The sequence below is a fragment of the Panthera onca genome, chromosome A2, assembly GCF_046562875.1.
Source record: "Panthera onca isolate mPanOnc1 chromosome A2, mPanOnc1 haplotype 2, whole genome shotgun sequence".
NCBI classification, from domain to species: domain Eukaryota; kingdom Metazoa; phylum Chordata; class Mammalia; order Carnivora; family Felidae; genus Panthera; species Panthera onca.
Window position 1 is genome coordinate 152,363,484 of NC_138340.1, and position 17,311 is coordinate 152,380,794.

Here is a 17,311-nt window from a genome sequence, read left to right on the forward strand (position 1 = left end):
GCATTTAAAATCCTGCAGAAATCCAGCATATTAAATAGAAGGGCAACAGCTCCTTTCCTGGGGGATAATGAGAATTAAATGAATCAGTAATAGTTATGGATCTAACACAGTATGTGGCACAAAATAGCCTTCATAAAGGTTAGTCCCTTTCTTTGTTGCTCCTTGTTAATCTATTCATTAAATTGCACTTGAGGATGTGAGGGCTAAAGTATAGCTTATAATTATCACATTGTTATGCCAGTTGTTACAGAGGCCAATGCAGGTCTTTTGTTCCACATTTCATCCAAACCTGTAATTTAGAAGTTCTGCTTTATCATGTGCTTGCTATAAATTTAGGAATCACATTCTATCCTTAATTGTCACAACTGATCCTTCACTTTCACCAAAGGACACATTTTGCTTCCCATAAAATTCAGAAACTGATTGAGATACAAAATACTAACTAAACACCGAATTGTTCTCTCTCTTCCCATGCTGGGCCTTGCTAGCACGTCAGCTGGGGATTATCTTGAGCAATCTTTTATGTTTAATAGGTAACACCAGAGTCATTTTAATGACCAATTTATAAACAATTTCCACTGACTTGCTAGAAAATTAATTTTTCAGTTTTAAATTCCTAGAGCGATAGATAGGACCGGTTAATGTTAATTACTCTTTTCCACTTCTGGCTAATGTCGCTTCTATTATGCATACAATGCCAGGTAATGAACACCCTCCACAAATAAAACAAAAGGCACTGAGATGTGGTTTGTCTTCGACTAGACTTCTCTGAAAGGTTTGAGTGACCACACAGTCTTGTTTTTGCTCATTGTCAGTCTGTTCATGGGGACACCTGCTTATCTACATTTATCCTTTTGAGGAAGGGGAATCGAGGCTGGCGAGTTTTGCACTGAACACCTCTAGGAGGCGCCGTCGATAGCACAGCCTATCACAAGACCGTGCTCTGGTGCTGGGTAGTGATGAGGTGCATAACCATACACGGCGACCCTTTCAGAGTTTACATTCAGGTGTGATACAATTACTTCTTTTAAAAGTAGTCTTTCTAAAATACATTCCTTAGCGAAAACGGTAAGGGTCTGAAAAGGGCTGCATTGTTTTAAATCAGCCGTGGTGGGCGGAGACAGAAAAGGTCTAACACATCTAAGTCCCTTCTGTTCACTCAGCGGTTACCTCTGGGATGAGCTACTTTCAGGCTTAGGTAATTTATTCAATAGAACTGAATGGTTTGACAAATGCTAATTCACCAGGAAAGGGGTAATTTCTCTCTCACTGACAGGATTAAACCTACCAGTCATTGACACAACTGCCATTCACTAAGGAGTCCCAAACAGGCTCCCAGTCCTGAGACCCAACATGACAAATGCAAAAGCTGCAACATTTGTTTCTTTTTTGGTAGCCTATTCTGCCAGTTTGTTCTTCCGGCCCTTCCCCCCACTCTCCCCATGTACCTGCCTTTCCTCCTAGCTTTCACTCCTGCTATAGCATGGAAAGAGCAAGCCACTAAGTTAAACCCCAGGACTACAAAGATAAACACAAAACTGCCCTAAAGTTCATCAAAATCTAGGAGGAAAGAAAGACACAACGTGTGCCAACAGTGAACACAGAGTCCTCTATTACGTCACATTAACGTCATACAATTAGTAAGCGGGGAAGGAGGTAGAGGGTTCATGGGCTACAACTTTTAGGCTTGGGCCCTTGTAAGCCTCAGATACTGGTTACTCAGGGGTTTTGGTTTGTTTCTTTTGTTTTATTCTTGAAAAAAGCTGCAACTTTCTGCAAGAGTATTATACATCTCTCTAAATGAAAAAAATCGCTTGAACGTCAATTGCAACCCATGGTGGGAGGTCCTCAGACACATGGTTGTAGGCATACCTCCTCATCGACTACAGCGCCTGCTAAGATATTGGGAGACTGGGTATCTCCAATGGAGTGATGAGTCTGTTCTTCCTGGCTCCAGGCATTGGGGAACAGGCTGGGACAGGAGAAAACAACTTCCCAGAAAACAGGCAGACTGTTCTAGAGGGAAATAAACAGGTTTCATCTACTCACCTACTAGGTGCCAGGTACAGTCTTAGGTGAGAAGAGAGAGAGAAATGGACAAAACAGAGATCTTGCCCCCCAGAGGAAGTTCTATGTGTTATTCATAAAAAAAAATATGATAATGACTTAGTGGTATGGAGGGCCCATTCAGAATGAATCAGCTCAAACAGAAGCACCAAAACTGTCCTGTAGCCCGCAACAGTCTGGTAGCTTACTAAGTAAGCATGCCTTGGTTTATGTCACAGAGGTAGTATCTAGATCACGGCAAAAGCTGCCCAGAAAGTCCTGAGGACAATAAAAGCTAGCGGAAAAGAGAGATTCAGACATCATTATTTCAAACTGGCTTCCAACAATCCCAAAAGAATACCTGGTTTATTTAAACATATTAGGCTCCTCCTCTGTGCACATGTGTATGCTCAGGAGGCTCAGAAGGAGACAGATGTAGAAGAAATCAGTCCACTGAAGACGGCGAATGCTACGGGAGAGATGCCTACTGAGAAGTAGGAGCGGCCAGAGCAGATACTCTTAAGACCAAATTTGGGGATTAGATGAAGGCATCTATATATGATATCTGAACCGTTTCTTGGAAGACGAGTTAACCATTTCTCTGTATGTGGGGAAGAGAACAGTGAAGGCACATGACATACAAAACACAAGACATGCCATGGGGACACTCCATTCTGTTCAGTCTCTGCACCATGAGGCAGGAGTGCTGGGAGATGAAACTGCCCAAGTGAGTTTGTAGATTAAGTTGCTAAGGGGCTTGGGCTTTATTTTATAGGCAAGAAGAGTCACAGAAATGTTTTAGTCCGGGGAACCACTCACACCTTGACTAAGAACGTAGACATCCAGGGGGGCCCTACCCATAGCAAAGGAGGTGGGGCCTTGGGGAAGCATAGCCCTCATGAATGGGATTAGCCCCCTGATAAAAGAGACCCCAAAGAGGTCCCTCATCGCTTCTGCCACATGAAGATACAGCAAGAGGACACAGCGAGAGGATGGCCCTCCCAACCAGGAAGTGGAACTCACCAGCCACAGTATCTGCTGATGCCTTAATCATAGACTTCCCAGCCCCGAGAAACGTTTAAGAAAGGAATTCCTGTTATTTAAGCCACCTAGTCTATGGGATTCAGTTATAGCAGCCTGGGTAGACCAAGACAGCTACCCCCACACTCCCACCAGTACTGTAACTTAGAAAAGGGACTTCCCACAGATTTACTGTTTAGTTGTTTTAATTCCATCTGTTGAGGCTGGCTTGACAAGAAGAACATCTACTGCCTACCCTTCTGCCCACCTCCCAGCCTATTCTAAGCATTAGGAGCCTAAATTTTATCTAGACATCATGGTTCTTGATTTATCCCCAGGTTGAACATCACAGAAAATAATTAAGGTTGTTTGGCCAAGTATTTAGAAAGTTTGGGGACTCAAACATTTGAGGTTATTGCCTTTTTGTCTCCTTCTCCCACCATGGTTGACTTGAGCCTGACCTGGGGGTGGGGATGACCCTGGACTGAGGCGGCCTATCCTGAGATGATGGTGTGTGCTCAGCATGAGCCTGTCCACCAACTGGATACCCCTTTCCTCTTGTCACCTACTGATAAGGTCCCTGGGAATCCAAGTCAGGTATTCAACTCATGCCACCCCTCAACCTGGGATTTCACGCTCAACAGTGTGAGAAGCCAGGGTCCGGATGCCCTTGACCGTCACAGGATTGACTAGGTGGAATCACTCTAGTGGTCAGAATACCTGTTTAACCCTGAACCTGTAACCTAAGTCAATGGAAATGAAGTCCTGAGATGGAGCCTGCAGGAGACACTGTGTGAAATGACATCAGGAGACGTCAGAAATGTCTGTAAGACTCAGAAAAAAGATGTTAATGAGTCAGGGACACCCAAGACAAACACTAACTTCTAAAGTTACAGCAGAGGTGAGTATAAGGGAGGGCCTATGGCTTGAGTCCTCAAGTTTCCACACAGAGGAGGGGACTTGCCGGGGTAAAACTCTATCTCCCAGGTATTACGTCTGCTCCACAGGAGACACTCAAACATAATGCAGGGGTCCCTGATTCCAGTTCCTGTTTCCCCGAATGATTCAGATCCGACCCACGATAGTGCTGCCGATCTCAAAAACTTTCAAAACACCCAGAATCATCTCTACCCTTAAGTGTTGGAAAAACAATTATTATAAAATATCTGTTTAAAACAAATTATTGTTTCAAAAGGTCATGGAAGCAGTATCAAATGTGTTCATCTCAATATATATGCCTGCAAAGTGTTGGGCGAATTTCTGTACACACAAAAAAATACGGAAATTATAAAAGCTGTAGGCATCTTTCTTGCCAGAAGATGGCGATACAGTCTAGTTATTTACTTAAGAGAAACTAAATTTTGCTGCCCAAGCAAATTTAAATAAAGGTTTGAAGCCTAAGCTTCCGAGATGGAGTGCTTTATATCTACAAAATGATAAGCAAAATAAATCAGTTATTAAAAGGCAAAAAACAAAACAAAACAAAACAGGATTTAACAACAACAATGAACTATTTCTCCATTGATTGCAGTAACCCTGGCTAATCAGAGTGTGGTCTCTGAGTAGCAGTAACACCCGCCTGAGAGCCTCTTAGAAAAGCATAATCTTAGGGCCACCTGCCTGGGGTCCACATGCCCTGTTTTCACTGCCACCCTGTTCTCTTTTGACCTTTTAGTCTCAACTAAGGTGGTGGGTGGGGGAGGGCAAAATGATGGAGGAAACAAGATTCAAGGGAGCCGAGAAATGAGAAACTGCTTCACTATTCACCTGCTGACTCCCCATTACATGGCTGAATCTACCCTCATTGGCGATGTGAAGGCACAGGACAGCCACAGCATAGGAAGAGGCTAGCCCTAACGGGGGAGGTGGATCATCTCCGACCGTGGCCCTTCCCTACTCACTACAACTGAGGATTCAGCTGTGCCTTCCTAAGACTGAAGACGGAGATCAGTTTGAATGATTCCGATTGCCCGTAGGGATTTGGATTTCTTTAAAGCTTTCTCAACATGTCACACTGCACTTAGAAACAATGCTCTTTACAGTGATTAGGCTTAGTACGGAATTCTACTTTATGGAGAAAGTATGTAGAAATGTCAAGTTATTCAACATTCATTCTGATTTGGTTAGCCATACTTCTGAGAATCCTAGATTGTCTAGAAGTAACCTCATAAGCCAAAAAGCACAAAATGAGAGCAAATCACTTCAGTCTTTTGTCTCTAATTAAACTGGGCATTTTTTTATTTGAATATGTCGCTGTCCCTTGTAGCTCCTCAAACACGTCATAACTTTTTTTCCAAAATAATTCTTCCCCTTCCTGAATACTCATCAGTAATAAAGCCACTGTCCTGATAATCTTCTGTAGAACGCTGGTTGCTTGTTATACAACTATTTGTTCACTTCTATATGCCACATACTAGAAATCAGAGGTTGGAAGGTACAGCCCTGGGCAGTAGAGAGCCTGTATCTTAACAGAACACTTATGTTTCAATTCACAAAATACAAGTTTGTTCTGAGGGTTAAGGGAGCACGGTGGACAGGGTGATTAATTTTGAGAAATGGTTCAGAAAAGTGCTACCAACCCTTAAAGGATGAACAGGAATTTGCCACCAAGAGAGAAGGCAAGGGGCATTACTCCAGCTTTCTCTCTCTGCACAACTAAGTAGTCCATCTTTAATTCAGCTACTTCAGTGGCACCATTTCCTTACCACTCCCAAGTCACTGTTTGCCTCTGAAATTCCAGAGCACTCTCAGTTTGATCCACTCAATTTAGAACTCATATATTGTTAATGTTGCTTGAATTATTTTTCCCATTTGCCCTTTTGGTGTCATTAACAAGATGTCCTTAGAAAATTTACTTAAGCTCTCTTGAGCTGTTTTCTATTTAGTGAAATAGGTAGCAACATCAGATCATCTCTGAACTCCGTGGCATTACCAATTTATACAGAGATTCCAACAGGAATGGGCTCTACCTTTACTGAACTGTCTGCTCCTGAAAGGCAGGATCACCTGCAAGTTTCTAAATGCCCTAGGAAAAAGACGTATGGTTTAAGGAGTACATCTTCTAGAATGAATCTCATGGAAAAATATATTGGAAATTAGCATGTGGTATTCAAGTGGCCCAAATCACAGAGTCCATTACATTAGCTTTGCTCTGTTCTATGGTCCCCAAACAAACCCCCAACCCTCATGAGGCTATTTTCACTCCTGAAAATCTCCTCCAGTGATTAGATCCAGTCTTAGGGTCATTACCGTATGAAGATCATCACTCACCAACTTAAAAAAGCAGGATGCTGAAATTAGGTATCTGCTTATAACCCATTGCCCTGTTGTCCACAATGTTCAAAGATTTTTTTTTTTTTTTTTAAATTTTTTCCCAACGTTTTTTATTTATTTTTGGGACAGAGAGAGACAGAGCATGAACGGGGGAGGGGCAGAGAGAGAGGGAGACACAGAATCGGAAATAGGCTCCAGGCTCCGAGCCATCAGCCCAGAGCCTGACGCGGGGCTCGAACTCACGGACCGCGAGATCGTGACCTGGCTGAAGTCGGACGCTTAACCGACTGCGCCACCCAGGCGCCCCCAAAGATTTTTAACAGAACAAGTTATCAAGAATTTTAAAGGAAAGAAAGAAAGGGAGAAAAAATATTGTCTTTATATCACAAGCTCTCATAAGAGAAGCTTTATTATAATTAATCCATTCTGGAAAATGCCCAATATCCCTAGTAGTAAGAACATCATTCTGGACTGTTGGGTCAACCCTAATTATATGATTCCCCTCCTTATGTGGGGTAACCAAACAGTTTCAAATCTTTACTTTTTAAGTGTGAAACTTCAAGGGTTCTCACCTCAAAATGTAAAATGTGCACTTAGTGGACAGAGAAAATATTTTACCATCCAATCTCACATGAAAATAGAAAAAAAATCAAAGCCAGTGAAGAGTCTTGATAAGAAGCCTCAGAGGAGGTAGAGAAGTATATGAGGAGACAAAAGCCTAGATTCCAGAACAAATTTTGTCCTCTAAAGATCTGTGTTACTTCAGGTATATCATTACACATAAGTGTTCTTGGGCTACTTATTTATCCTCGAATGAGGTTGTTATTAATTATGCTACAAGATTTGGGCAGAGACCAAATGAAACCTTTAGGTGGTGATATTTTTGATAGTATTGGTGGCATTTGTTGTTAATGATCATTGGGAATGATGAGTGATTCACTGTTCTCACTCTCCTCTGAGGAGAGGGACAAAAGTGGTCAGGTCTAACCTACAACAAGAAGCAATAAAGAGAAGTTCGTTAAGAGTTTCTTAACTATAAGAGTTAAGAAATTCTGAAACATATTAACTAAGAGATTTGGGGATGACCTTTTTTAAAAATCTGTAAGGGAGATGTGAGCAGTTAGGCTTCTGGTGCATCTCTGGTATAGTGGAAGCTGAGGGATAAATCATAGAACCTCTAGGTTTTGCCTAACCCGGAAACATGGATGGCTGTCCCCTACTGCAGCAACAGTCACCATGTCCCTGAGAAACTGGTTGTCTTCCATTGCTTGTCCTAGGTGGTACTGTTTTAAATTGGTGTTGAGAACTATTTTCTTTTTTTTTAAATATGAAGTTTATTGTCAAATGGGTTTCCATGTAACACCCAATGCTCATCCCAACAGGTGCCCTCCTCAGTCCCCCTCGCCCACCCTCCTCTCCCTCCCACTCCCCATCAACTCTCAGTTTATTCTCAGTTTTTTTTTAATTTTTTTTTAATGTTTATTTATTTGTGAGACAGAGAGAGACAGAGCATGAAGGGGGGAGGGTCAGAGAGAGGGAGACACAGAATCTGAAACAGGCTCCAGGCTCCGAGCTGTCAGCACAGAGCCCGACGCGGGGCTCGAACTCACGGACCGCGAGATCGTGACCTAAGCCCAAGTCGGCCGCTCAACCGACTGAGCCACCCAGGCGCCCCTATTCTCAGTTTTTAAGAGTCTCTTATGGTTTGGCTCCCTCCCTCTCTAACTTTATTTCCCCCCTTCCCCTCCCCCATGGTCTTCTGTTAAGTTTCTCAGGATCCACATAGGAGTGAAAACATCTGGAATCTGTCCTTCTCTGTATGACTTATTTCACTTAGCATAACACTCTCCAGTTCCATCCATGTTGCTACAAAAGGCCATATTTCATTCTTTCTCATTGCCATGTAGTATTCCATTGTGTATATAAACCACAATTTCTTTATCCATTCATCAGTTGATGGACATTTAAACACTATGGGATGCAGCGAAAGCAGTCCTGAGAGGAAAATACATTGCAATCCAGGCCTATCTCAAGAAACAAGAAAAATCCCAAATACAAAATCTAATGCACACCTAAAGGAAACAGAAGCAGAAATTATGGAGAACTATTTTCAAGAGAACTATTTTCAAGTTAAACTCATGAAAACGACTCACCTGGTTGCCTCCGCTCTTGGGGTTCACAAACACAAGCAAGGGCTTCATGAGAGGAGAAGAGATAGGTTTTATCACAAAAGGTCGACCTTTGTTTTCCTGCTGAAGGAAGAAAGCAACACTATTGAGACATCCATCCATGACTCAGACAAGTGGCCTGGAAGCAACAGAAGGGAGTAATTACCAGAACCCCCACCGGCCCTAACCCTTGCTCCTCCAAAATAAAAAAAGCTACATCTTGTTTTACACGGCTTACTCTAAAAAAGACAGTCCATATAAAGCTTAGAAAAAGGATCTCAAGCTATAATTTTCCCTTGGGAAGTAAGCATGCTTCTGATTTGACTCTGTACACTCTGAGCATTCTAGAAATGTTAGCTCTTCATCTTTATCTTCATCATCTTTGGGATGACATTTCCATGGACAAGTGCAAACGCTCTGATTCTGAAGCAGCAGGAGGTTATAGAGAGGGAGACATCTTAAAGAAACAGAGAAGATTCCAATGTGGTCACAGCGTAGAGAAGGAGGGAAGAAGGGTAGAAAACTTATCAGAAAAATAAGCTTGGGCCAGATCACATCGGACAGGGGTGGCTACAGTAAGGAGGATGTAGTTCACCGCGACACAGTCCTGAAACACTTACTTCAGTTCCTCTTTTACTGGCTTTTCTTTTAAAGCTTGTTCTCTTCTTCTTCCGATTTGAAGCCTTCAGCGAGTTCTGTAGGGAAAGAAAGAAACACCTGAGCCCAGAGGCAGACAGCCCAGGAGCTTCCCATGCAGAACCATGTAGAAGGTGAGGGCAGCACATGCTGTTCCACGCATGCTTCTCATGCTTTGACACTTCCAAGCCACTGTTCATGGGTAAGCCACAGACAGAAACCAGTCGAGTGCTTCAGAGTGAGCGACTGACTCCCCACCACACGGAGAGGCAGGGAGTTAGAACCCTGGAGGCTCTCATGGACTCACATAACAACACATGTTATACCTGCCAACCCTCCCAGTAAAAATGGAAGAATCCCAAATTCTCTGAGGGGCTCCAGTCTCCCGCCCAACCAGGTCCGTCTCCCGCCCAACCAAGTTCAAGTTCATCTCCTGGTATGGAGATCACCTATGTGGAAATGTAAAAAAGGAGGCCATTTTTCATGTTTTTCTATTTTCTTTTTTTTTTTTTCTGTTTACTTTTTTTGGTAATGACCTTTCTAGTAATAGTCATACAGTGATTGAACCCTAAGGGAACATTATGATTCAACTATCCTATCAGCACTGATGGCTAAGTTTTAAAATGCAGAGATAAGACTCACCGTAAGTTACTTCTATTACTAGAGTGACAGTCAGTGCTCTCTTTCTCTAAAGACCTATTGGTTTAAAATGTCTTGGGGCGCCTGGGTGGCTCAGTCAGTTGAGCGTCCAGCTTTAGCTCAGGTCATGATCTCACGGTCCGTGAGTTCGAGCCCCGCGTCGGGCTCTGTGCTGACAGCTCAGAGCCTGGAACCTGTTTCAGATTCTGTGTCTCCCTCTCTCTCTGCTCCTCCCCGCTCATGCTCTGTCTCTCTCTCTCTCAAAAATAAATAAACATTAAAAAATTAAAAAAAAAAAAAATGTCTTCCCTCCCCTGGTAGCCTTGATTTGTCCTTCTCATAGAAGTGCCTCCAACTTGTTGAAATACAGTGACCCCCAAATTTACTTTCCCTGTTTTTCTCTTTCTAGGAATTATACAGACCACAACTTTCTGATTACTTCAACTAACTCTTAATATATGATACAGATGCTTCGCGAAGAACCTCTCTTAGGGGACAGTCACAACTCACTGGCTTAATTAGTGGAGAGTCAGTAATTAACTAGATTGCCATCTTCACAAAGGCAAGATGTTACTATCACATCATAGATGTTTAACAAATGTTGAAAGCCTGAAACACAGAATTCTTAACTTAAAAGTTTATATGAGCATACACACATGCATTGCTTGAGCAGTTAAAGATTCTCAAACAGCTTCAAGAAACTTAGAGACCTACTTTTTTACTTTGTGGGGTATTTCTTTTCTTAGAGCATTCAAAATAAACCTTACTCTAGAGTACACATATTAACACATTTGAATTAGCAAGAATGAAGCTATTTAACTTTTATTTTACTTTCATATGGACCATAAAAAAACAAAAACAAAAACACGCTGCTCTGTAGCTGGAGCTCGTCGAGGATGAAGGAAATTTTCTTGAAGCACCATTTGTCCCAAAGTTTTCTTCCCCCATCAGATTAAAAGAGTTTTCAGGCTCTGAGTCTCACCAGAGGAGAGAGATCCAGAAGTTCATGGGTGCTTTAGACCAAAGGTCATTTCTCACCACTCACTGTAGACTATACTTCTCCTGCAAAAAGATCTTCAAGTTTCTGAATTCCTCTTTAAATGGGTCTACTATCACGTTCCACTTTGGAAAAACTTTCGCATTATTAAAGTCTTTCCCATATTTTAACTACTTTGTTTAAAAAGGCAAGAAAAACCATCTGGAAAAAACCATCTGGAAATTTTAAACACTTAATTGGCCAAATGTCCCAAGAAGAATCCTAGAGACTGTTAGGATGGCAATTAATGATACTGCGTGGTTCTCAACCAATCACACACGTTGGCCTCATCCAGGGTTCTTTTAAAAATGCTGACACGTGGACCTCCAAATACTCTTTTGTTTGGGGTGAAGCCCAGGCAAACATACTTTTCAAAAGCTCCCCAGGCAACTCCAGTGCGTAGCCAGAGCTGAGAACCTCTGAAGTCAAAGGGAAAAGTGAGGAGACATACATACTGCACTAAAGCACAATACCAATGGGATGAGGAGCATGAGCTGTGGAATCTGACCTGCTGGATGTTAGTTCTGGGTCTTCCGGTTACGAGATCTAGGACCTTGGCCAAGGAAGTCAAGCTCTTGAAATGACAGTCTCTTAATTTTTAAAATGAAGATGATAATACCTACCTCATGGGACAGTTGTGAAGTTTAAAGGAAAAAAGGTATGTGAAGCAGTTAGCTTGGTGTCAGCCCATGATAAGCACTTCCATCAATGTGGCCTCATTCACAGCTGTATATCCCCAGCACTGAGCCCAAATGCCTGGCACCGAGTATGCACTCGAGTCATTGTTGAAATGAATCAGTATTGTAATTCCCAGCACTTACTGAGTCTTTCCTGATATTGGAAAGGATCCCCTGGAAGTGAATGCTTGCCTCCTAGCTTCTTTGTCGTTTTAGTTCATTTATCACCCAGAGCAAGGTAGGGAGCCAAGTGCTTTCAGGAACACGCTACAGGCCTTGGTTCCTGGCACGAGTCAGTAACTAAACTCTAAGAGAGAAGTCTAATGGATCAGGCTAAGATTGTTTCCCAAACTTGCCTCATCACAGAAATCACAGTTCTCCAGGTGATTCTGCTGATCAAGCATGTTTGGGAAACAGAGTTAGCAAAACACATCAAAAGACTTGATGTCTGAAAACAGAGCAGGCAAGGAACTCAACTCTAATAGGGAACAGACATACACAATGGCCTTTTTAACACAGATGCAGCAAATACAAATGCTTCTGGGCCTCATGGAGCCAAATGCACGTGAGGTCCTCTTCATCTCACAGAACAAAAAGGGAGCCAAGATGAAGCACAGTGATTGACTTACAGTACCTGGATGCTTCTATGTGAGCTCTGAGTTAAGCTTACAGCCCTATGGATAGTCAAATAGCAAAAGATAAGCAGTATGGAATTTCACAGCACACCTTGAAATTCTTGAGGCTTCCTTCTGTTCATGTGTATATATGTATCTCGGTCCCAACATAGAACTTCTTTTAGAAAGTATCATAACAGATGGATGTGAAAGCAGATTTGGGTTGTGTTTCAGCCATGACAAGATAAGTCACCTCATCTTGCTAATCTAAGACATTGCTCATCCTGCCTGGGTCAGTCTTGTTGTGAGAGTTAAAATAGCAGGCTTTTCAAGAACATAAAAATTATGCCAAGAAGTTATATTTTCGAATTGTTGGTGCTGTTATTCAAGAAACCAGCGGTGCATGTACTGCATTCAAAAACAAAGCATCCCCGGCATCAAGGGCAGCTAACTCAGTGATACAAAGGCTTCATTTAGCAAGTTCAATACCATCCAAACGGTGAAATGCTGTACCCTCATGTGGATTTTTGCATTCTTCAGATTGTAACTGCATCTACCACTCTATGTTATGTGCCCACTCTTTTGTTCAAGTCCTAAGAATAAAGGTGTTTTTTTTTTTAATAACCAGGTATTGAGGCAGTATTATTTTGCTACAGAAATAATCCTACCAACAAAGTCTCTATCATAGTTAGGACTCCTTCTTGGGCTGTTGAAAAATGCCTGTGGGTAAATCACTCAACTGTGAATAAAACTTAACTACCTGTTATTACTCTTCAGGGATTTTCCCAGGTTATGAGATCACAAAGGACTGGTTATAACAAGAGATCTAAACAGAAGACATCTCACACTTCATCATCCCAAATGAAGCCTTCTCTCATTGTACACCAGACAAAACTCTGATGGATTACAGGAGAGGCATGGACTTGGGTCTATTAGAGAGCGTTCTTACTCTGCCCTGTTCTAGCTGTAACACTGGGACAGGAGTTGTCCTGAGGACAGGCAAGCAGAGAAATAAAGAAAACTAATTCCAAAAGATAAGGACAGGGTCTCAGCCATTTCTCAGACATGTTTGGTTAAATTACAGCAAGTGTTGGCTAACCTTTAGAACTGACCAAAGGAAATGGCCCGAGAAATTCTGATAGATACAGTTGGTCATAGCTGTTACATATCCTGGGTCTCAGTCTCCAGCATTTCAGCATTATCCAATAAGGAACAGGGACATGAAGAAACATGAAGAAAGCCCATACAGGCTAGGAAGGAGTTGACTGCAGCATTTTTTGTAAGTAGGCCATTAGAAACAGTACAAATATCCATCAGTGGGGAGTTGGTTAAATAAACTGTAATATATTCACGGTATGAAATACATACAGCAGTTTAAAAAGAAGTTAAATCTAGATGTATTAATATAGACTTTTGCTCAAGATCATTCTTAATGAGGAAAGGCCAGTTTTAAAGTATTATATACGAACAATGCCATTTATTAAAAACACATACCTCTGGTCTCCTATAACTTGACCCCAGCAAAAATTCATGTAACCCAGGTCTTTCTCCATCAGCTCCAAGTGCTTGCACTAGTAGTTCAACATCTTTAATTTGTTTATCTGATCAAAATATTATCCTCTAACACTTCCTGTCGAGAGGAAAAGCCCTGACATCTGTAACATGAACTGTAACGTTGACTTCATTAAATGCATGAACAGATTTGTGCTTGGTTCTTAAAATTTGGTTTTCTTTTAATTCTTTACTGTCATCTAAAATCTATCATCTTTGGGGCGCCTGGGTGGCTCAGTCGGTTGGGCGGCCGACTTCGGCTCAGGTCATGATCTCGCGGTCCGTGAGTTCGAGCCCCGCGTTGGGCTCTGTGCTGACAGCTCGGAGCCTGGAGCCTGGAGCCTGTTTCAGATTCTGTGTCTCCCTCTCTCTGACCCTCCCCCGTTCATGCTCTGTCTCTCTCTGTCTCAAAAATAAACGTTAAAAAAAAAAATTAAAAAAATAAAATAAAATAAAATCTATCATCTTTTATTTTCTAGGTCCCTCCAAATAATTTGGTGATGAAACCCAGCAAACCATCCAGACCAGCCCTCACTCCCCTTACCATCAAGGCTCCACACAGCTGGTCACAGAGTGACGATCTACTCAGAAGCAGCCATCTTCTAACAGATCAGGAAAATACATGGTTTAAATCCACCTCTTTGCAGCCTGCTTTTCCTGACCTTTATACACTCAAAGTTGGTTTCTTCCTCTCTAGAGTCATTTGTTTAGACATAAACATCACAAATAAAGCTGGCTTTATTTGGGGATCCACCTTAACTGTTCTTCTCAGTATGTTCTATAAACCTGTACTGTCGTTCCTCATCCCTCTTCCCAGTGAGGTCCCTCACATCCTCCAAAACCAAGCACAAACAACATTTTCTGTTTAACCTACAATGATCCCCAGAACCCAAATTGCTCAAGTCTGCTTCATGTTTCCGCCTCGTTCCTACACCTCAGGTCACACTTCCACTCCCTGTGGCCTCTCACAGACCATGGCTAGTTCCACCAACCTGTGGGATCTCTTCTTGCCACCACTCTGTGCGGATCCCTCCTAAAAGATGCACACCGATGACAAAGGCAAACCTTCCCGTTATGTGAGACCACTCTTTTCATTAAGGATTTACGTGTGGCTGAATTCCTCTTCCAGAATCCACAAATTCTCTGCCTAATGATTTAGTTCACTCTTCTATGTCCACTCTTTGTGGACATCAGGTGAATATCTGATTCATCTCTGGGCCTCCCACTGCACATAGTGGCATCCGTGAATGTACTTAAATATCTACTTCGTTCAGTTCAGAGTATCTTCTTGTTTTTAAGCAGTATCTTCCAATATACAAATATACAGAAAAAAATATACATGAATTCTATAAGTAGGAAAAACATTTTGTCTGCTGTCCTCCATCTAATTTCCAAATTCTTTTTTAAATTGTTTCTCAAAGTCCCCAATGAACTCTTTAAACTGCCTGCTTCCACACCATCGCTAACAGCTTGCCACCCGCACCCCTCAAACCATAGTTTCATGGTCATCAATGATCTAGTCCAAAACACAAAGACTTTTCTCAATCCATGATTTTTTAACGTCTTCAGAATTTCACATTGATGACTGCCCTCTTTTTCTTTCTGTTTTTAATAATGAAACTCTGTGTTCTCTCCCTGTTTTGTAGGATTCTCTTCCTCCTTTCACTTTCTTGTTGTAGATGCTCACCCGGTCTGCTTCAGTTCTCCAGTTCAGTAAATGAATAGCTCTTGACTCTCTCCCATGGGATAAGAATCATGCTAGTGAACACACAATCCCACTACAGTATATAATACAACAGTTACAGTGGCATTTCAAGGGCCACTCGAGAGCACAGACAACAGGGTACCAGACAACAGGCTGTGGCCCCTACGCTGCCTCTCTCCCCATGAGATTCCTTTTCCCATTTCCTCTCATTGTAATACGGACGGGTCAGGGAACAATAACTTCTGTCCTGACCCCCGTGTGACTGTTCAAGGTTCACCTCTGTTGATGTAGAACTTTATTTGATATCCTATACTCAACAAGGAAAATAACAAGAGTTAACATTTATTGAGACTTACAGTGAGCTAGGTGCTGTTCTACATGCTTTTTTTTTTTTTTTACTTTTTAGCTCATTAGACCTCATGAAAACCCTATGAATTAGGTACTAGTATTATTTACATTTTGAAGATGAAAAGTTGAGGAGTTTTAATTCTTTGAGATTGTGTAAGTTATTAAATAGCAGAGCAAGCATATGAATCTAGGCGATCTGACTCATAAGCTAGAGCTCTTAAGCACTACTGTATTGCCCCCCAAGCTCATCATACACCAGATTTCAAAGAGAATTTAGTTAATTGATTACTTCTTTTTTGAGGTCCATAGGACGAGGGATACCAAAATTTTTAAAGATAGGTGACTTAGCAAGGATTGTTATAGTAAGACAGTGAGGCAGCAAATGAGCTTGGTTTCCAGTCTCAGAATTCCTGGGTTTAAATATTACCTCAAACTAGTTAATAACTTTATGGCCCTGGATAATTTATTTGCCTCCAATTCCTCACTTCTCAGCTACAACATGGGATTAGGATACCTGCCTCATAGGGTTCTATGATGGTGAAACGAGATACTGAAAGTAAAGTACTTGAAATAGTTCGTAATACATATAAAAGCATTCATAAGTGTTAGCTATCCTTGTTCTCATTATTACACTGTTCTGAATCATAAAAGGACAATAAAAACATGTGTGATGAAAACAGACTGTGAACTGTATCTACCATCCTCCATTAAAAGTAACCAAGATTCCTTAGAGAAATGGCTGCTTGCAGGTATGAACAGGAAATGCTTAAGATGATCCTGGAACATGGTGTGATTCGTGAAACAAAAGAAGGTATCAAAAACATCATGGCTTATGAAAAATGGAGATAAAAGCCATCTGGAAGGGGTTCTAACTGGTAAAAGATAAAACAATATGAATATAAAAAAAATGATGCCAATGGACTGAAACATTATATGTGATTGATATATATATATATATATATATATATATATATATATATATATATATATATCTCACATGAGGTAAGTTAATAATTCATAAAGATACTTTCCACAAACCACCACCACCACCACCATCATTAGCCAACTAATAAAGTTGCTAAGGTACCAAGCAATTATTCTGAAAATTTACAAATAAAGGTAAATACTCAAGCATTTGTCATGTATTAGCTTTATTTTTTAGTTCCCTTATTACCAGCAGAAAAATAAAGAAGAGTACAAATTAGAAAAACCACCTCTTGGTAACCTCTAATAAAATAATAATAAGTTAGGTAATCATCCTTAACGGATCAAACAGATGAAAGGCTCATGGACAACTTTTTAATAGATGGCTTAAAAGGATAGCTCCAGAACTCATTGATGAGTCTTAGAGCTAAGAGTGAACAATCTCATATTCTGTTCCTTTGAAAGCAACACTACAGAAATACACCACCCCGATGTAGTGCAAACTAGTCTCACAGCCTCACGAGTATAATTTTGGATACAGCACCCTTGCTGGTGCCATTCTCCTGCCTGTTCTTTCCCCTCTTCTCCATCGATCTAAATCCCACCCATCTTTAAAGAGGTAGAATAAAACCCACCTCCTTCATGAGGCTCTCGCCCTGATCTTTCCTTAAGAG

At 41.4% G+C, this 17,311-nt stretch overlaps 1 protein-coding gene across 8 annotated transcripts in view; it reads right to left on the bottom strand.

Moving 5' to 3' along the window:
- The window catches only part of DGKI (diacylglycerol kinase iota), a 447,606-nt gene that overhangs the window by 212,060 nt on the left and 218,235 nt on the right, over nucleotides 1-17,311 (bottom strand). For 3 of the 8 annotated variants that reach the window (XM_078438888.1, XM_078438879.1, XM_078438901.1), the window contains exons 9-11: nucleotides 9,470-9,592; nucleotides 9,128-9,202; nucleotides 8,493-8,591 (exon numbers count right to left, since the gene is read on the bottom strand). In XM_078438888.1, coding sequence (XP_078295014.1) covers nucleotides 8,493-8,591; nucleotides 9,128-9,202; nucleotides 9,470-9,592 — 297 coding nt within the window. The remainder of the gene's footprint in view (nucleotides 1-8,492; nucleotides 8,592-9,127; nucleotides 9,203-9,469; nucleotides 9,593-17,311) is intronic. The other 5 variants (XM_078438897.1, XM_078438899.1, XM_078438891.1 and 2 more) reach the window with 3 other exon arrangements.